The sequence below is a fragment of the Piliocolobus tephrosceles genome, chromosome 8 (genome assembly GCF_002776525.5).
Source record: "Piliocolobus tephrosceles isolate RC106 chromosome 8, ASM277652v3, whole genome shotgun sequence".
Classification (NCBI taxonomy): domain Eukaryota; kingdom Metazoa; phylum Chordata; class Mammalia; order Primates; family Cercopithecidae; genus Piliocolobus; species Piliocolobus tephrosceles.
In genome coordinates, this window is record NC_045441.1 from 118,170,405 (window position 1) to 118,191,585 (window position 21,181).

At 41.7% G+C, this 21,181-nt stretch overlaps 1 protein-coding gene and 1 pseudogene across 2 annotated transcripts in view; one reads left to right on the forward strand and one right to left on the reverse strand.

Annotated features, from left to right (window-relative positions):
* Positions 1 to 17,368, reverse strand: part of TNPO3 (transportin 3) — a 101,172-nt gene extending 83,804 nt beyond the window's left edge. The window contains exons 1-2 of one of the 2 annotated variants that reach the window (XM_023223531.1): positions 16,832 to 17,356; positions 4,453 to 4,613 (exon numbers count right to left, since the gene is read on the reverse strand). Coding sequence is in view for 1 of the 2 variants with exons in the window: in XM_023223530.2 (XP_023079298.1) it covers positions 16,832 to 16,951 (120 nt within the window). In the remaining variant the exon portion in view is untranslated. Of the gene's footprint in view, positions 1 to 4,452; positions 4,614 to 16,831 lie in introns of both variants that reach the window. The other variant, XM_023223530.2, reaches the window with a different exon arrangement.
* On the forward strand, positions 17,278 to 19,427 carry LOC111550227 (annotated as a pseudogene).
* The last annotated feature ends 1,754 nt before the right edge of the window (positions 19,428 to 21,181 follow it).

The window sequence follows — 21,181 nt, forward strand, 5'->3', positions numbered from 1 at the left end:
CTAACAAGGAAAACGAAGGCAAGCACTGGCTCATCTACGACAGGACAGAGGAAGAAACTAACGGCACCTGGCAACCAGCTCATGAAAATTCAGCTAACACTTCTAACAAACTGAGAAAGGCTGCATGTAGGCTAGCATGAGCATACAGAACCCCTGGGACTCAGACACAAGGGAAACTCAGTCACCCAGCAGGATCACCTCCGCAGACCAGATACTCAAGAGAAAAACTGGGGGTAGGGCAGAAGACCACCTCCTTTGGTGGTGCAGTCCTGGAGGAGGGGAACAGCCTCTGTTGTGGAAAAGCACAAAAATCTCTGAACACTTCTTCTCTGAACAAAAGCCTTAGGCTATGGGGAAGGGGCAGCAAAGCATGTCACCCCTCAAAGCACAGGTTAAGACTCACTGCAGTTGCACTAAGCGTAAAAGAAAAACATCTACCCCTAGGGGATAGGCATAAAACAGTCTTGAGCCTATAATAATACTACCAATACCACGAGAGGTCTCCTACCACTGAAAGAAGTGGAAAAAAACTATTTTGCACAATACCTGCCAGATGCAAGGCAAAGAATGAATGCCACAAGGAAAACTAGGATCATTGAGGCCACCCTACCAGTGAGAATGGCAGACAACAGAAATGCTAAACACTAGGGTAGACCAGGGCAACGGAGAACGTTACTGTTCACTCCTCCCCCAAATAAGCGAACAAATTCTAAATATATCATACTCAAACTCCTGAAAACCAGAGATAAAGAGAAATACTGAAGGCAAGCAGAGAAAAAGGACACATTAAATACAGAGGAACAAAAGTAAAAAGCAAGAGCAGACCTCTTGTCAAGAATGAGGATGCCGGAAGACATGGAGAGGTAGATTTAAAAAATGGGAAGAAAAAAAGGAAAGAATTCTAAAGTCAATGAAACCGTATTTCTAAAATGAAAGCATTCAACACAAAGAACCCAATTTAAAAATGGACAAAGCAAAAAATAACAGATGCTGGTGAGGTTGCAGAGAGAAAGAAATGCTTACACACTGTTGGTAGGAGTGTAAATTAGTTCAACCATTGTGGAAAGCAATGTGGTGATTCCTTGAAGAGCTAAAAACAGAACTACCATTTGACCCAGCAATCCCACTACTGGGTGTATACCCAAAGGAATATAAATTGTTCCATCATAGTGACACATGCATGCAAATGTTCACTGCAGCACTATTCACAATAGCAAAGACATGGAATCAACTTAAATATCTAACAACGGTGGACTGGATAAAGAAAATGTGGTAGATATGCACCATGGAATACTACGCAGCCATAAAAAGAATGAAATAATGTCCTCTGCAGGAACATGGATGGAGCTGGAGGCCATTATCCTTAGCAAACTAACACAGGATCAGAAAACCAAATACCGCATGTTCTTATTTATAAGTGTGAGTTAAATGATGAGAATACATGAACACAAAGAGGAACAACACACACTGGGACTAACTGGAGGTAAGAGGTTGAGAGGAGGGAAAGGATCAGAAAAAATAATTAATGGGTCCTAGGCTTAACACCTAGATGACAAAATAATCTGTACAATAAACCCCTATGACACAGGTTTACCTATACAACAAACCTGTGTATCCCTGAACCTAAAAGTTTTTTTAAAAATGGACAAAGAACTTGAATAGACATTTCTCCAAAGATACACGAATGGTCAAAAAGCATATGAAAAAATTCTCAACATGATTAGCCATCAGTGCAAATCAAAACCACAGGACGGCTATAATCAAAAAGACAACAAGAAGTGTTAGTGAATATGTGGAAAAACAGGAACCTTTATACCCTGCTGGTAGGAGTGTAAAACGGTACAGCCATTTTGAAAACAGGATGCCATTCCTTGAAAGGTTGAAAATAGAGTGTTATCAGCCAGGCACAGTGGCTCATACCTATAATCCCAGCACTTTGGGAGGCCAAGATGGGAAGATCACTTGAGCCCAAGAGTTTGAAACCAGCATGGGCAACATGGTGAAACCCCATCTCTAGAAAAAATATAAAAATTAGCTGGGTACAGTGGTGTGCACCTGTAGTCCCAGCTACTCAGGAGGCTAAGGCGGGAGGATTGCTTGAGCTGGAGAGGCAGAGGTTGCAGTGAGCAGAAATCATACCCCTGCATTCCATCCTGGGTGACAGAGCAAGATTCTGTCTAAAAAAAAAAAAAAAATAGAGTTATCATATAATCCAAAAATTTCAACAACACTTGTATATGAATGCCTTATAGCACTATTCACAAACGATAGCCAAAAAGTGGAAACAGTCCCAATGTCCACTGCCCAATGAATGGATAAGATGTGGTATATATGTTGAATGCAATACTGCTCAGCCATAAAAAGGAATGAAGTAATAATATGTACTATAACATGGATGAACCTTGAAAACATCATATTAACTGAAAGAAGACTAGTCACAAAGGATCATGAACTATATGATTCCATTTATATGAAATATCCAGAATAGGCAAATCACTAGAGACAGAAAGTAGATTAGTAGTTGCCTAGGAATGAGGTAGGAGGTGACAGGCCAAGGGGTACAAGTCTCTTTTTGGTATGATGAAAATGTCTAGCTGGGCATGGTGGCTCTCGCCTGTAATCCCAGCACTTTGGGAGGCCAAGGCAGGTGCATCACTTGAGGTCAGGAGTTCAAGACCAGCCTGGCCAAGATGGCGAAACCCCATCTCCAGTAAAAATACAAAAATTAGCCAGGCATAGTGGTGCACACCTGTAATCCCAGCTACTCGGGAGGCTGAGGCAGGAGAATTGCTTGAACCCGGGAGGCAGAGGTTGCAGTGAGCCAAGGTCACACCACTGCACTTCAGCCTGGGCAACAGAGCGAAACTCCACCTCAAAAAAATTAAAAAAAAGAAAATGTCCAAAACTTGATAAAGACATCTCTATATTAAAAACCATTAAACGGTATACTTTAAATGAGCGAAATGTAGTTGTGTGAATTATATTTTACTAAAGCTATTTTTTAAAAACCAGGCAAAACAAATCTGTGGTGATGTAAGTCAGAATAGTGGTTTTGGGAGGGGAATGATTTACTGGGAAGACGCATTCAGGTATCTGCTAGAGTAATAGAATGTGCTATGCCTTGAAGTTATTTGTGATTACTTAAAATGTACATATAAGAAAAAAAATCGAGTTATACACTTAAGATGATACACTTTATGTAAGAAAATTACCTTTCCTTAAAAAAATTATTTTTCTGTGGCCGGGCACAGTGGCTCACGCCTGTAATCCCAGAACTTTGAGAGGCCGAGGCAGGCGGATCACAAGGTCAGGAGATCGAGACCATCCTGGCTAACATGGTGAAACCCCATCTTTACTAAAAATACAAAAAATTAGCCGGGCGTGTGGCAGGCACCTGTAGTCCCAGCTACTTGGGAAGCTGAGACAGGAGAATGGCATGAACCTGGGAGGCAGAGTTTACAGTGAGCCGAATTTGCGCCACTGCACTCCAGTCTGGGCGACAAAGTGAGACTTCATCTAAAAAAAAAAATTATTTTTCTGCAAGTTGAAAATTGCACCTTTTAATGCTCATTATATTATTATCTAGTTTGGGGTTTTTTTAAACTAAACTATGGATGGTAGCTATATGTATTTCCCAGAACGATGCTATGGGAAGTTAGAAAATCACTGACTTACTCTTGTGCAAACGTATCAAGTAGAAGCAAAAGGAAAGCACTATCTTCTAAATTTAAGCACCCTTATTTACTTTGATACTGTCTTACCCTCTGGTCAAATGTACTTCTCCTTTCAAATACTGTATTGGTTTTTTTCAGAATAATAACTAAATATGAAAGTGACTCTTAAAGAATCACTTGGCAAACTTGGGTATCAAGGCTACTAAGTACATTGCCAATCAAAAATCACCCATGATGACATTGCCCATATTAAATGTTAAGGGTCATAATTATCACTTTATTTTGAATTCCAGGAGAGTTTAACAATTGTTGACATCCAGCCAGGCATGGTGGCTCACACCTGTAATCCCAGAGCTTTCGGAGGCCTAGGCAGGAGGCTTGCTTAAGGCCAGGTGTTAGAAACCAGCGAGATCCTGTCTCTACAAAAAAAATTTAAAAATCAGCTAGGCATGGAGTATTTGTAGCCCTAGCTACTCAGGAGGCTGAGGCAGGAGGATTGGTTGAGCCCAGTAGCTGGAGGCAGCAGCTAGCTACGATCACACCACTGCCCCCCAGCCTAGGTGACAGAGTGAGATGCTGTCTCAAAAAAGAAAACAAAATGAAATCTCGTTTTGGCCACTGAGTCATAAAGAAAATTCAACCAAATCCTGATACCCTACACACTACAGTACATTGCTTATTGTTCTTCCCCTCTGCTAAACAGCAGAAAAAAGGAAGGGAAGGAAGAGAATCAATGAAGGAAAAGGGATTCTTTATAAGGAGAGAATAAAGCACTTACACTTCATAGGACTTTCTAGCCACAGATGCCAGGTGCTACCCACTGAAATCCAGGCTTGGACTAAGCTCCACATTTCTGAAAGGACCATCTCAACTGAAGCCTGGGGCTCAGAGTCAGCAGGAGGAAGCTGCAGCTCCCACTAGCAGCACATTTCAAAGAGGCTGCAACAAGAGAACATTTTCTATTTAAGCATCTAATTCCAATCTTCCATTTCACAAAGCAGTAGCAGAACAGGCCTTTATATCAGTCTTTTCAAAAGATATTTCCATGACTATGTGATGAATATGAGGCAGGCTGTGGCCCAGCAATCCTTTCACTAACATGCTCTAAGCCCTTCATTATACTTCACAGCAGATCCTAAAGTACTTGCTCCCTTTTTTCTTTAATGGTGCACTGTTGCTCCAAGACTCACTTCTAAACTAACATTTCTAAAACTGCCGAATCAACCAAAATCACTGAGCAGGCCCTCAACAATGCAAGCACACACCCAGACAGACGCCTAAGGACTCATTAGCTGCCAAGAATTAGAAGCAGATTACAGCTGCTAGTTAATTCCACACAAAAACTCCTCAAATTAAGCAGAATTACCTAAAATACTTCACTGAGTACCAAAGAGCTCTGGCAAATAGAAAATAAAGCTCTGGAAATACAGATAATTCAATAAGACTTGAGAAGTAACATAAGTATCAGGTTGCTGCATTTTTTAAGCATTTCAATGAGTGAATGATATTATTTATTAAATGACGATTTTCAAAGATTTATGGTATATTGGGGAAAGTTCTGGGAAGGAAGACTACATCAGAACACAGAGTAAAAAGGACTCAAAAAGAAAACCATAAATCAGTCAAACAAAACAATATTTTAGATATATGCCCTGCAACCATGTGGTATAGCGCTAGAAAAGTCAGAATTTCCCAAATCAAGAAAAAATCATTTTCATGAGACAGGTAAAGAAAGAAGAAGTCTAATTTACCTGAAACAGAAAAAGTAATTTTTTAAGTCATCAACTACCTTAAGTTCTTTTACATAATCCTTTATGAGAATTTTACAAAATGAGATAAATTGCTACATTTCTTACAACAAATTACTTCCTGATAATTTTCTCGGACAGTGGGAAGAAAAATGGTTTGAAAGGATACCAATTAAGAAAAAAATAAACTGAGGGGCACATAAGATAACCATCACTATCTAAAAATATTTTTCAATATAACTTATTTTGCAAGATGACCTGCAACACAGAAACCAAGATGAAATCAAACTTAACTAATATCTTCACCAAAGCAGTGATAAAGCAACTCCCATCCTCCAAAACAAAGTTGTAAAAGTAAAGTAATCATAAATCCCCTAGCAAGCTCCCAGATTCACAAAATACACTTGGGTATACATAAACACATTTTCTAGAAGCAAAAAATTTCCCTTACAGAGGTAAGTTCAATCAACGTACATTTTCACAGCCATCTCCATAAGAGTTAAATATATAATCAAAAGGAAAAAAAGTATTTTCCTCAGGAGGAAAGATATTCATAGCTAAAAACAATTACTTGAAAGGAAGGGCCAGGTGCAGTGGCTCACACCTGTCATCTAAGCACTTTGGGAGAATCACCTGAGACCAGAAATTCTACACCAACCCGGGTAACATAGCAAGACCCAGTCTTTAAAGGAAAAAAAAAAAAATTAGCAGGATGTGATGGTGCGCACCTTTGGGCCCAGCTTCTGGGGGTAGGGGTAGGGGACTGAGGTGGGAGGATCACTGAAGCCCTAGTTACAGTGAACTGTGATCCTGCCACTGTACTCCCGACTGGGTGACAGAGTGAAACCCTATCTCTAAAATACATTGAAATTTAATCAAAATAAGAGAAAGGAATCAATGAGGCCAATGACAGCACCGCACACTGTGGTCTTCCTAGATTCTCCCGAAATCCCAGAAGTTCTGAGACAAGCACTTTCAAATGATCCTCTATCATAACGACCTCTGACAAATGAATTTTGGCTGAACTATGTAGTTGTTGGTCACACATAAGATGGTACTAAGATATCCTGCCCCAATTTTTTCATAACAAGAATCCCTACCCAAAATAATAATCCTCAATTACCTATGAATGTGGGTATTAATCTCAAGAATGGCCCTGAAAAAGATAAATAAATTTAGATCCATAAAGCCAACTTCAGTTGGGAATGACCAAGGCAAGCATTACTCGATAATCTTTTCCCTGTGGGCCTTATTTATACTAGGCAGTCTTGCTTTAAAAATAGAAAATGCCAAGCTTGAAACCATTTCATTTGAAACAAGTGGTTAGCCCATGCAAGGGCTTCCTGAAAGCCAAAATACAGAAAATTTATCTTCTTTCAACACTGGTCTCTATTTCTGCCTACCTGCTCAGTTTTATAATAACTCATATAAACCAGATGAGAATTCTATCGTACATACAAAGCATGTTAACAGTGCTTAAGACTCAAATTTTTCAAACTTAATATAAATGTAAGATGTCTAGCTTAAAGTATTGTAATAATGTATTAAAGTGATTTTTAAATCTCTGAATGCTTATTTATATAAAAGCATGTATATTTTCTTGAACTCCTGACCTCAAGTGATCTGCCTGCCTTGGCCTCCCAAAGAGCTGGTAATACAGGCATGAGCCACCACGCCTGGCCTTTTTAAATTTTTTTGTTTTTGAGATGGAGTCTTGCTCAGAAATCTATGTTTTCATGTCTAGTTCCAAATATATTCTCTTGTTTTGAAGATAACTGTTAAAATATTACACTATGAGACAGAAAATACAACTAGGAAGCAATGAATACAAAATAGAAAAAAGAATTGTGCTGTGGGCTTGAGAAAAAAATAAGTAAAAACCATTATGCAAACTCTGTCAACAGAAAACCCAACAAAAGGAAAAATACTTGTTTTCTAATTTCATTTTGGATACTCTACCAGAAGAGGAAAATTAAATTAGTACTTTTAAGAGTATGTACATACCAAACACTACAAAACTATCCCCTGTAGCAATACTGTTAACTTCCAATAAAGAGAAATAAGGTTTATCTTAGAGACTTCACCTGTACAGCTGGAAAAATACTCTCTGGTAATATTTCAGCACCATGGTACAAGTGAGGGAAATACAGGACAGGTAGTCTGAGTAATCTCAACTTCCTATGAAATAAATTTGTTTTTAAGTTCAACAGAGCTTAAAAATCTGGGAAACAGTATGACAGTTCCCCGAATAAGTAAGTAAATAAATATAGAATTACCACATGATCCAGCAATTCCACTTCTGGGTATACTGTATATTCGAAAGAACTGAAAGCAGGTACTCCCACAAGTATGTGTACACCCATGTTCATAGCAGCATTATTCACAAAGGTGCAAGCAAGTGTCCACTGATGGATGAATGGATAAGCCAAATGTGGCATATATACATACAACGGAATATTATTCAGCCTTAAAAAGGAAGGAACTTCTGACACGTGCTACACACGCGAATGAACCCTGAAGATATTATGCTGTGAGAATAGCCCATCACAAAAAGGCTACATACTGTATGATTCCACTTACATGATGTACCAAGAACAGTCACATTCATAGAGACAGAAAGTAGAATGGTGGTTGCCAGGGACTAGGGGGAGGGGCAAATGGGCACCTATTGTGTTTAGTGGGCATAGATTTAGTTTTACAAGATGAAAAAGTTTTGAAGATGGATCATGGTGATGGTTGCACAACAATGTGAACATATGTAATACCACTGAACTGCACAATTGAAAATGGTTAAAATGCCTGGACACAGTAGCTTATGCCTGTAATCCCAGCTACTTGGGAGGCTGAGGTGGCAATATAGCTTGAGCCTGGGAGTTTAAGGCTGTAGCGAGCTATGATCACACCACTGCACTCCAGCCTGGGCAACAGAATGAGACCCTGTCTCAAAAAAAAAAAAAAAAGTTAAAATGGTAAATTTATGTTTTGAATGTTTTACCACAAAAAAAATCTATAAAACTTACTTTCCATTTCCTCTATAAACATCAGTGCAATCACTATAAAAGAATGCTGAAGAAGTATCTGAAAAGCTGGAAAAACTATTGTAATTAGAAAATACAGCAGTACACTGATAATTTTACATCCTAAATCAAACAATCAACTTTGGCCCAAGGCCTGACAAGATGAGAAACTAATCAAAATATGGAGAAATGCCACCACATAACAGACTACCATGGCAACAGAAATACTGTCACAAAATCATAAACAGACTCCAATACTTCAAAGACATGAAATGTTCTATATTTGCACTGTACAGCACTTGGAATTTGGGTAAGTGCAAATAAACTGATTTTAGGCTGGGTGCAGTGGCTCATGCCTATAATCCCAGCACTTTGGGAGGCTGAGGTGGGTGGAGGCTGAGGTGGGTGGATCACGAGATCAGGAGATCGAGACCACCCTGGCCAACACAGTGAAATCCCATCTCTACTAACAGTACAAAAAATTAACCGGACATGGTGGCATACGCCTGTAATCTCAGCTACTCAGGAGCCTGAGGCAGAATTCCTTGAACCAGGCAGGCGAAGGTTGTAGTGAGCCGAGATCGCGCCACTGCACTTCAGTCCAGGCGATAGAGCAAGACTCCGTCTCAAAAAAAAGAAACTGATTTTAACTTTTACTTAATTTTAAGTTTAAATAGTCACACTGGACTGGTGGCTGCTACACTGGATGACACAGCTACACTGGTAAACTCTCTGGGAGAAAGATCTTTGGTTTTCATTATTTACATACTCCCAGTTTCTACCAGTGTGAGGCATAACGTATTCCTAGACTGAACTCATCTACTGAAGTTGTATAGGAACATTATCTATTTTCTAGAAGGCTTTCCTTTCAAAAGCATGTTTTGATTGGAAGGTGTGAGCATAAGCACACACAAAAAATGCCTAAACTTTCAAGATAAATCAGTAACGACCAGAGAAAAGCCAAAAACCCTACGTTTTATAACTAGGCTAAAGAATCAATAAATTCCAAAAGGGAAAAGTACTAGGAAAGAAGTTTGAAGCTGATATTCCATGACCCATGTATTAATCGGTTCTCACGCTGCTAATAAAGACATACCCAAGCCTGGGTAATTTATAAAGGAAAGGGGTTTAACTGACTCAGTTTCACACGGCTGGGGAGGCCTCACATTCATAGCAGAAGACGAAGGAAGAGCAAAGCAATGTCCTACATGGCGGCAGGCAAGAGAGAGCTTGTGGAGGGGAACTCCCATTTATAAATCCATCAGAACTTGTGAGACTTATTCACTACCACAAGAACAGATGGGGGAACCCCCCATCATGGTTCAATTACTTCCATCTTGCCCCACCCTGACACAAGTGGGGGGGTATTATTACAGCTCAAGGTGAGATGTGGTTGGGGACATAGCCAAACCATATCAACCCATGACGTTTCTGATATCATATCTAAGAAGAAAATTCCTATGGACATGTGATAAACCAAACATGACAATGCCAACTTGGTCTATCAAAGCATGATTTACTTCATCTGCTTTATGCTTTTGATGCTTTTCATCCAAAAGCTGCATACACCCATGCTGAAGCATGCCTTTTCAGTTTCCAGACTGAACTATAAAACTTTTGAGGTAACATCTAATCCAAAGATTGTCTGTAAAAGTTATCTCCTACTTACAACTTAAATTACAAACTTATAACTGAATAGCTTAAGTAATTGGCCCTATGAAGAGATGGTCTTTCCTTCAATAGCTCTCCACTAATTTTGGTTACTAGGGGTGGACAAATGAAACTACTAAATGTACAGGACAGGCTACTAAGATTCCTTTAAGATGTGCCTCCAAATACTCTGTCTTTTAGAACACTTTGAAGTTATCAGTGATATTTACCCATCAAATAAAACATAACCATGGCTGTACATCTCCAAGAATTTTGGTGGAAAAAGTTTAGAGCAATGAATACAGATTCTTCAGAAAATGGCTGTTTTATACAAATATTAGAGAAAGAGAAAAGATGCTAAGTCACAGCACAGGCTAAAGCCTATTCAAATTACACCTCTATACCAAGTCTACTGTCACCAGGTCATTAGAACTATACTAAATTACTCTCAGATTAATTAGTTGGGGTGGTGAGGAGGAATAAGGATAACAGTTTCACAAATACATATTCTTGAAAGTAGTTTTTTAGCTCACCACACAAATTCTATGCCTTACCAATTTCAAATGGATGTTAAAATGCTATACTTATTACTACATTTAAAATGCACTTTTGTTTCAGTAGACAAAATTTTCTGGAAAGAAAAAAACCACCACACACATTACTTTTGATTACAAATGCCACTCAGTGACCACTTAAAGAGAGCCTTGGCCAGGCACAGTGGCTCATGGCTGTAATCCCAGCACTTTCGGAGGCTGAGGTAAGAGAAGTGCTTGAGCCCTGGGGTTCGAGACCAGCCTGGACACCAGACTCAGGTGAGCAAGGCTGCAGTGAGCAGTAATCACACCCCTGCACTCCACAGCCTGGGCAACAGAGTGAGACCCTGTCTCAAAAAACTAAACAAACAGGCCAGGCGCAGTGGCTCACACCTGTAATCCCAGCACTGTGGGAGGCCAAGGCGACCAGATCACTTAAGGCTAGAGTTTGAGACAAACCTGGCCAACATGGTGAAACCCCATCTCTACTAAAAACACAAAAATTAGCCGGGCCTAGTGGCACATGCCTGTAGTCCCAGCTACTTGGGAGGCTGAGGCAAGAGAATTGCTTGAACCCAGGAGGCGGAGGTTGCAGTGAGTCAAGGTGGTGCCACTGCACTCCGACCTGGGCAACAGAGTAAGACTCTGTCTCAAAAAGTAAGTAAAGAGAGCCTTATTGAGTCCAAAAGTTCCTCTCCCTTTCTGCACCTGAATATCTGCAAGTATAAAATGATGGCAACATATATATCTCATAAAGCTTTTTTTTTAAAAAAAAAAAAAAAAAAAAGAAAGAAAAAGAAAAAAAAGACTGGAAAGACTGAAGAGCATTAAAGGAGTTGAATATTGTTTATTTTTAACCATGTATATGGTTAAGAGTGACAGCAAAAATAAAACTCGCAGATAAAGAAAAATGTGAGTTAATCCAACTGAGTATCTGCATGTATGCACTGTGACAATCAACGTTTTTAAGAACCTGTGTGTGAAGCATCTTGATCGTTTATCTTAATAACCTTGGTTTATTTCTTCAACTATGGGTATTGGACTACATAAACAAATGTGATAAGAATCCCAGTCTAGTAGGGGAGGCAAAACACTTATTTTCAAAAAGGTGTATAAAAAGGCAAATACAATGAAATAAAGTTCTCTAGGCATTCAGTGGGGGCTGAAATCACTTTTGGCTGAAGAGAAGCAGGTAAGCCTTCAAGGAGAAAGTAGAATTTAGTTTGGGCTTTCAAAAGGTGAGTTAGTTTCTGCATTTGAAGACAGGGTTGGGAAAGAGTAAAAGCAGAGAAGAAAGTAAAGTTGGGCAAAGGCGGTATCCACTCTACCACAAAATATTTGTGTACTATGAGAAATATTTCAGCTATCTGGAGCTGATGGGAAAGACTCAGTAAAGGAGTCTAAAGATGCAGACAAGACATAGGATAAACCAAAAGATTAAGGTCCCAGAGATTTCAGAAGACTGAGAGATGCAAAGCACCTAGATCTGACAAGAGGAGAAGCAGCTGCATAGCTGCTGAAGTTTGACCAAATTAGAGGGGAAAGGTGATGGTATATTTATAAAATAACTAGAAAGATAGATCTTGGAATCCACATTTGATAAGGAGAGAAATAAAGACACGAAGACAGAAAAAGGAAGGGACAGTCAATGAACTGAGGTTTTGATAAAATTCAAGAACTAATGCAGGGACTTCTGTTTAAAATGACTAAACTAACTGATTGAACACAGCTGTTTGCTCTCAGGTCCTTCCAAAAATCCACTAAACATCAGAGTAAAGATCTTTTTTTAAAAAGGCAAAAACACATAAAGACAAAGAAAATGGAAACAGATGACAGATATCAATACAACTGTAGAAACTGGAAAGCTAAAGGACAGTGTTAACTGTCTTAGCAGATCCGAAAAGGCTGAAATTTGCCTGGGGGTGGGGAGGGAGGATGAGATGAGAATGGGGAAAGCAAGGGACAAACTACTCATGCTGCAAAATCCAGGAAGACTAGGGAATTGGAAGCACAGGTACATCTGAAGGCAGATGCACAAAAAACAAAAGAGTGGAGCTGGGTGTGGTGGTGTGCACCTGTAATTTCAGCTACGTAGGAGGCTGAGGAGACAGGATTGCCTGAGACCAAGAGTCTGGGTCCAACCTGAGCAATACAGCGAGACCCCAACTTTTATTTTCTTTTTTTATTTTCTTTTTTTTTGAACGGTGGGGTGGACCAAGAGCGGTGGCTCACTCATGCAATCCCAGCACTTTGGGAGGCCAAGGCGGGTGGATCACGAGGTCAGGAGATTGAGACCATCCTGGCTAACATGGTGAAACCCTATCTCTACTAAAAAAAAAAATACAAAAAACTAGCCAGGCGTGGTGGTGGGTGCCTGTAGTCCCAGCTACTCAGGAGGCTGAGGCAGAAGAATGGCCTAAACCCGGGAGGCAGAGCTTGCAGTGAGCTGAGATCCGGCCACTGCACTCCAGCCTGGGCGATACAGCGAGACTCCGTCTCAAAAAAAAAAAAAAAAAAGAAAAAAGTTTAAATAAATAAAAGGGTCAAAATCTGTGTAAGAAGCAGTAGCCTCCTAAATTTCCTCTCTGACTCTGAGCAATCAGGCTACTACTCTCCCACCATAACGGAAGACTCAAGGTTTACTTTGGAAAGATTGAAGTAGGTGGTCTCCGGACTCTGACAACAGACTCAGCTAAAGACAGGAGTATCATGCTAAAAACAAGAGATTAAATTAAAACCTACATACTCAGTTGTGAGATCCATCCCCTAGCCTCATTCCCTGACCTGGCTTTAGAACACTGGCGGTCTAGCTTACAACCCCCAGGCTGACTAGAGAACTCAAGGTAAAAGCAACCCAAGAGAAACAGACCAACAGAAAAGCAATGAGAGAAAGGATGAAGGTTCCCTTCTCGATGATCCATTAAATGGAAGAGTAACCCAAGAAAACATCATGGAATCCAAGAATCAGTGGATTCAGCACAACAAAGAGGCAAAGGGAATTCCCTAGAACAGTGTTTATGGAATCCCATAACGATAGTTATCAACAGACCTAGCGAACCAGGCCAGACTGGAGCAGGAAAATGGAGAGGGTTCTTGGGACAGATATTTCCTTCAGCCAAAAAAGAAAACAAATCACCAGTCTGAACAAAGAGGATACTTACACTACTGAGATTTGGGGATGACTTATTGTGGATATACAGAAAACAAAATGAAAAAAAAAAAGAGGTATTTGATTACCAACAGGAAAAAAGAGATTCCACAAAATTTTGTTTTAAAAATAAAACTTCAATATTAGTAAAATTACATAAAGATTTCAAAAAACCTGGGTGATGTTATTTGAGATTTTTGAGCCAGCAAACTGGAAAACAGTGGGTTATTATCAAAGCACAATGTCTGAATTAGCTATTTGGAGGTGTGGTGACTTTATTTTATTTTATTTTTACCATCTTGCTGTCTCCCAGGCTGGAGTGCAGTAGCGAAATCATAGCTCACTCAGTCTTGAACTCCTGGGCTCAAGGGATCCTCCCCAGTAGCTGGGACTATAGGCAAATGTCACCATACCCAACTAATTTTCCTATTTTTGTGTAGAAATGAGGTCTCACTATGTTGCCCAGGCTGGTCTTGAACTCCTGGGCTCAAGGGATCCTCCACCTTGGCCTCCCAAAGTGCTAGGATTACAAGCGTGAGCCAATGGGCCTGGCTGGTAACTTTTTTGTTTTTTTGAGATAGAGTCGGGCTCTGTCACCCAGGCTGGAGTGCAGTGGCACAGTCTCAGCTCACTGCAACCTCCACCTCCTGGGTTCAAGAGATTCTCCTGCCTCAGCCTCCTGAGTAGCTGAGACTACAGGTGCACACCACCACGCCCAGCTAATTTTTGTATTTTTAGTAGATACGGGTTTTCACCATATTGGCCAGACTGGTCTTGAACTCCTGACCTCAAGCGATCCGCCCGCCTCAGCCTCCCAAAGTGTTGGGATTACAGGCATGACAGCCTGGGTGGTGGCTTTTTAGTAAAGACAAGATCCAGGGTGTGATTGTGTGACCAGGTGACTGAAGAGAATGAAGAGGTAAAGGAATCAAAAGGCCAAAGTGTTAGCTGAACTGTCAATCCAGATGCTGAAGTTGCCTAAACATGATGTGTGACTGCTGGACATTTTCCAGATCCACTTTTCCACCCTCTTCTGTCATGTTTTCTGCTCCAATAGGCTGACCTGTATAGACTTTACCAACAGGTCACTGTGTCGCCTGGCTTCCGGCTGGGTTTGGCCAATGGAAAATCCCATCTGTGAAGATGATGTAAGGTTGTAATAGAGTAGTGGAAAGTAAGGAGAGAAAAGTGACTAATATTTAAATAACAATTGCTAACATTTTAATCTCTATGTTCCAAGAACTTTTCTAAGTTCTTCATAGAATATTAACTCATTTAATCACAACCACCTTCTGTGGTAAGCAGATTTTTTTCTAGTTCATTTCCAAATCCAAACAGCCAGCATAGTTGCTGGCACATGGTAAGCACTCAAATATTGATTTAAAATACACATAACAAGCAGGTTTAATTAGAAAGATATGACTTTTGCAGTGTAGTGTAGCATTTCTCCTATTTATACTTTAGAAAACTATACGAAGATCAGGGAATTGTGACTCTCCAGAGATCACAGAAACACTAAATGAGACCATATGTGAATGATTTTCTTGTGTAGCCTACAGTGAGTTGTATTCCTTTATTTTCTGACGAGGACTTGGGCGCCAATTTTTTAAGCTTAATATTCAAAGTCAAAGTTGTAGCCAGGTGCGGTGGCTCTCACCTCTAGTGCCAGCACTTTGGGAGGCCGAGGTGGGCAGATCACCTGAGGTCAGGAGTTCGAGACCAGCCTGGCCAACGTGCTGAAACCCCGTCTCTACTAAAAAATACAAAACTTAACTGGGCGTGGTGGCTGTGCCTGTAATTCCAACTACTCGGGAGGCTGAAACAGGAGAATCACCTGAACCTGGGAGGAGGAGGTTGCAGTGCGCCGAGATCACACCACTGCACTCCAGCATGGGCGACAGAGCCAGACTCTGTCTAAAAAAAAAAAAAAAGGCAAAGTTGCTCTATACCAAGACTAGATTTTTAAAAAGTCAAAGTTGCAAAATTTTAAATATCACGAACTTGCAATCTAGGAGCTGATTTAATAAGGCAGAGCACCTTTAAGTATCAGTTATGAGTTACAGGGAAGGGGGCAAAAAAATATGCTTGTTAGTATAAAATGCAAAAATAAAGGTAAAGGTGAGTATTTTGTCAGCCTGTAAAAAAGCCTCTTTAGTTGTTTTCAAAGTACTTAATTTTTAAAGTGCATACTACATTAGGACCTAAGTCGACCAGATCACCAAGAATACACACTCACACAGAAATGAAGCACAGCAAAGGTGTGAAAATTAGGAAAGGAAGCATAAAACATGAATCAAAGAATGCAGAAATACGATATAAGCTACAATTAAATATCTCACTGGGATGCACATACAGTTTTATATGGAATAATCAAAGCAGCAGTGATACCCATCTCATAAATAAAAAAATCTAAAAGCCAGAGAAATAACAAGGTTAGAGGATTAATATGAAATAAAATGAGAACTCCAAAGATTTTCTGAACGCAGAATTAATATTTTTTCTTCATACTATGTTGCCATTCCAAAGCAAGGGGAAAACTCGCACGAGTAAGAATCTAGAAACCTGAGAAGTTTCGAGAAGAACAGACTCAAACTGGAGTGAAAACAGGCAAAAAGAGTGAGGCATAAGGCTACGACTGGGAGGAAATTGCCGGATGCAAGTCTTAAGACACGGAGAGGAGACCAATAAAGCATTCTTAAGCGGAAGGTGGAGAAACACTGGAGTTGGATTTGGTGGGAGGAAGACAAAACGGAAAAGCACGGCCCAAGAAGCAACGGCAAAGGCAGAACTTAAACAAGACTAGATCGATGACACAATCGAAAAGTATAAGACCTACAAATCAGATTCCACTGGTGGGGAAAGGGCCAGTTCGCGACCGATCAGGTGCGACTAGTTTCCCAAAAGCGGCAAAGATGTAGCTTCGCAGCCCCACCCCACGACAGCAGCTCCTCCCCAAGGAGGACCTCACGAGGTCAACCGCCGGGCTCAGGTTCTCCCCTGGAGCCTAGGTTCCACCCCGCCCCGGCCCCGCGGCACAGAACTGCCTCTCTGGGCCCCTCACCGAACGCTGCAGCTCCCCAAGCCAAAACGAGGCGCGCTCCTTTCCGCTGGGATCTGGGTCGTGGTAAAGCGCCTGCACTGCCTGGTACACTAGCTGCAATGTTGGCTTTGCTCCTTCCATGGTGGTGGCGGCAGTGGCGGTAGCGACGGCTCTGATTCTTCTCCCGAGGCTTCCACGGTTGCTCCGCCTTCGCGCTTCCTCACTGTCTGGGCCACGGCCGCTCCCTGACTGGCGCCATCTCCTCCTCTTTGGCCGTTACCAGGGCAGAAGGTTCCCCGTGGAAGTTGCCCCCTCGGAAACAGCTATTAGGTCGTATTCAGGTTCCTGGCCTTTTTTCCGGTTTTTCCACTAGACCCCAGACTTCTGAGTCCACAGATTCTGGCGCTCCCGTCTTCACTCGCTGACTTGCCCTCAGAAGGCTATCGTCGCACGCCACACACCAGCGTGTATCTAAGGTGCGTTTACCCGGACCGGAAGCGACAGCACCGATACCTTTGGCACACTTCCGCCTGGTACACTACAAACGGCCTCCTTCCCGGCACGCCTCCTCTTGTCTCCCCGCCCCCTCCCGGAAGTGGCCCTGCCGGGCCAGGAGCCGGGAAGAAGAGCGGGTGGTGTTCTCCTGGTTTCTCGCTTCCAGCTTGGGGCTTTAGCACCGAGATGTGTCCCATATCTAAGCTGCCTTCAGCTCCTTGGAAATGGATCCAGGTTTTTCCTCCCCCTTCCGACTTCCCTATCCCTCTTAAGAGAATCCTTTTCTGCCCTGGTGATCAAGGCGCGTCAAATCAACTCTCCCTATAGTGGCCACAGTACTGGAGATCCAAAATGACTTAAGACATGGTGCCTACGCTGGCTCTAGTGGAGGAGACAGACATGTAGTCAACTGAACTATTTTACAAACCTGAAATATGTGCCACATTGAGATAAATCCAAAATGCCTAGAATCTCTGTTCAGCTCCCCTTTATTTAGTTCTTAAGCCTAAAAGAGGTCTTTCATTCCGCTTACAGCTCCTGGTGCTCTAACTCCAGAGCTTTTTGCATTACATCTTTAGGATTATTCTCACATTGAACCGTATTTTTGTGAATGCCTTTCTGTCCAAATCCAATACCAGTGGTCTAACAATTCACAAAAGAAAACAGAAATCTTGGAAACTGTACTCTGAAGAAATTGGGGACAAAAGGTTGACAGTATATTAATATTAACATTGCTGCTAGTCCTTTGCACTAGTAAATAACTGCTATTTGATAAATACTCAGAATGTGTAAAACACTGTAGTTACAAGATCTCATTTAATCCGCCTAACAACCTTGCCAAGTATTATTAAAACCTGTTTTAGGCGCTGACACTGACCTAGGGCACCTCAGCTTCGGCGCCGTGGTGCCCTCCAGGAAGTCCTTCGTGGAGAGGAACTGGAAGATAACGGGCAGAAGAAGTGTCTGGGGGAGCTCATTGGCACTCAGAACGCGGCCACTGTGCCTGCCCACACCGAGGTGATTTGTGCTCTCCCCACTGCGTGTATCAACTTGGCCTGGCAGAAGCTAGATCCCAAGATTGCTGTGGCTGCGCAGAACTGCTACGAAGTGACTAATGGGGCCTTTACTGGGGAAATCAGCCCTGGCATGGTCAAAGACTTAGGAGTCACATAGGTGGTGTGGTCCTGGGGCACTCAGAAGGCATGTCTTTCGGGAGTCAGATGAGCTGATTGGGCAGAAAGTGGCCCATGCTCTGGCAGAGGGACTCGGAGTAATCGCCTGCATTGGGGAGAAGCTAGGTGAAAGGGAAGCTGGCATCCTTGAGAAGGTTGTTTTTGAACAGACAAAGGTCATTGCAGATAATGTGAAGGACTAGAGCAAGGTCATCTTGGCCTATGAGCCCGTGTGGGCCACTGGTACTGGCAAGACTGCAACACCCCAACAGGCCCAGGAGGTGCACAAGAAGCTCCGAGGATGGCTTAAGTCCAACGTCTCTGATGCAGTGGCTCAGAGCACTAGTATCATTTATGGAGGCTCTGTGACCAGGGCAACCTGCAAGGAGCTGGCCAGGCAGCCTCACATGGGTGGCTTCCTCATGAGTGGTGTTTCCCTCAAGCCCGAATTCGTGGACATCATCAATGCCAAACAATGAGCCCCATCCGTCTTCCCTACTCTTCCTGCCAATCCAGGAACTAAGCAGCCCAGAAGCCGAGTGACTGCCCCTCCCCTGCACATGCTTCTGATGGTGTCATCTGCCCCCTATTGTGGCCTCATCCAAACTGTATCTTCCTTTACTATGTATACCTTCACCCTGTCATGGTTGAAAGACCAGGCCAATCCCTTCTCCACTTACTATGATGGTTGGAACTAAATGTCACCAAGGTGGCTTCTCCTTGGCTGAGAGGTGAAAGTCGTGGAATTTGCTCCTGGGTTCCCTAGGCCCTAGTGAGGGGAGGAGAGAGAAACCATCCTCTCCCTTTTTACACTGTGAGGCCAAGATCCTACCCTCAGAAGCCAGGGGTGCTGCCCTCCCCCACGGGGCCAACGCCTGTGTGTGTTGTATATGTGAGCCACCCCACATGTGAGGGAAATAAACACCTGGCACTTAAACACAAAAAAAAACCATTTTAAAGAAAGAGAAATAGTAATGTAATTTGCCCAGGGATACAGTTCTTAAAGTTAGGATTTGAATCCAGATCAGTGTTGCTCCAAAACCTGTTAAATCACACAATCCCTATCATCTCATGTGTTCGTTTGCTGTTTGCTTCTGATTTGTTCCTCAAGGAATTTTTAACTGCCAACAACATGATGAAAACACTGTTACTGCACAGAGTTGATATAATTTTAGACAGAGAAAAGAAACTTGATATTTTAGTTACCCAATCCATTCATTCGTTAAAAAAAGATTTAGTGCTGGGCTTGGTGGCTCACAACTGTAATCCCAGCATTTTGGGAGGCCGAGGCAAGAGGATTACTTGAGGCCAAGAGTTCAAGACCAGTCTAGGTAATGAAATGAGACTCTGTCTCAACAAAAAAATAAAAAAAAAAAAATGAGTGGGGCATGGTGGTGGGTGCCTCTAATCCCAGCTACTCAGGAGGCTGAGGTGGGAGTATTGCTTTAGCCCAGGAGGTGGGGGTTGTAGTGAGCAGAGATTGTGCCACTGCACTCCAGCCTGGGAAACGGTGAGACCATATCTCAAAACAAATTTTTTTGTGTTTATCAAAGGATACTATCAAGAAAGTGAAGTGATAATCCACAACATGGAAGGGAATGTGCAAATCACATATCTGATAACTGATTAGTATCCAGAGTATATAAAAACTCTTACAATTCAGCAATGAAAAGACAACTCAGTTTTTGGGGTTGTGTGTGTGTGTGTGTGTGTGTGTGTATGTGTGTGTGTTTTGCTTTTTTGTTTTGAGATGGAGTCTCACTCTGTTGCCCAGGCTAGAGTACAATGGCATAATCTCAGCTCACTGAAACCTCCACCTCCTGGGTTCAAGCAATTCTCATGCCTCAGCCTACAATGTAGCTGGGATTACAGGTGCTCACAACCATGCCCAGCTGATTTTTGTGTTTTTAGTAGAGACAGGGCTTCACCATGATGGCCAGGCTGGTCTTGAACTCCTGACCTCAAGTGATCCACCCACCTCAGCCTTCCGAAGTGCTGGGATTACAGGCATGAGCCACCATGCCTGGCCTCAGACAGCTCAGTTCTTTAAATGGGCAATTAATTTGAATAGACATTTCTTCAAAGAAGATACACAAATGCACATGAAAAGATGCTCATCATTAGCCATCAGGGAAATACAAATCAAAACTGCAATGAGATACAACTTCACAGCCACTAGAATAACTAAAATAAAAAAATGTTAAGTGCTGGTGAGAATGTGGAAAAATCGGAACTCTCATACACTATTCATGGGATTGTATTATGGTGCAGCCATGTTGAAAAACAGTTTGGCAGCTCTTCAAAAAAATGTTAAACATAGAATTATCATATGAACCAGCAGTTCTACACTTAGGTATATACTCAAGAGAAATGAAAATGTGTGTGCATATAAACACTTCCACATGCATATTCATAGCAGCATTATTCATAATAGACAGCAGAAACAGCCCCAATATCCGTCATTTGATACATGGATAAACAAAGTGTGCTATATCCATACAATGAAATGTTATTTGACCCTTAAAAGGAATGAAGTACTGATAAATGCTACAATGTAGATAAACTTGAAAAATTATGCTAAGTGCAAGTGGCCAGACACAAAAAGCACATTAATTACATGATTCCATTGACATAAAATGTTCAGAGTAAGTAAAGTTCTAAATATAGAAAGTAGATTGGTCGTTTCCGTGAGAAGGATGAGTAG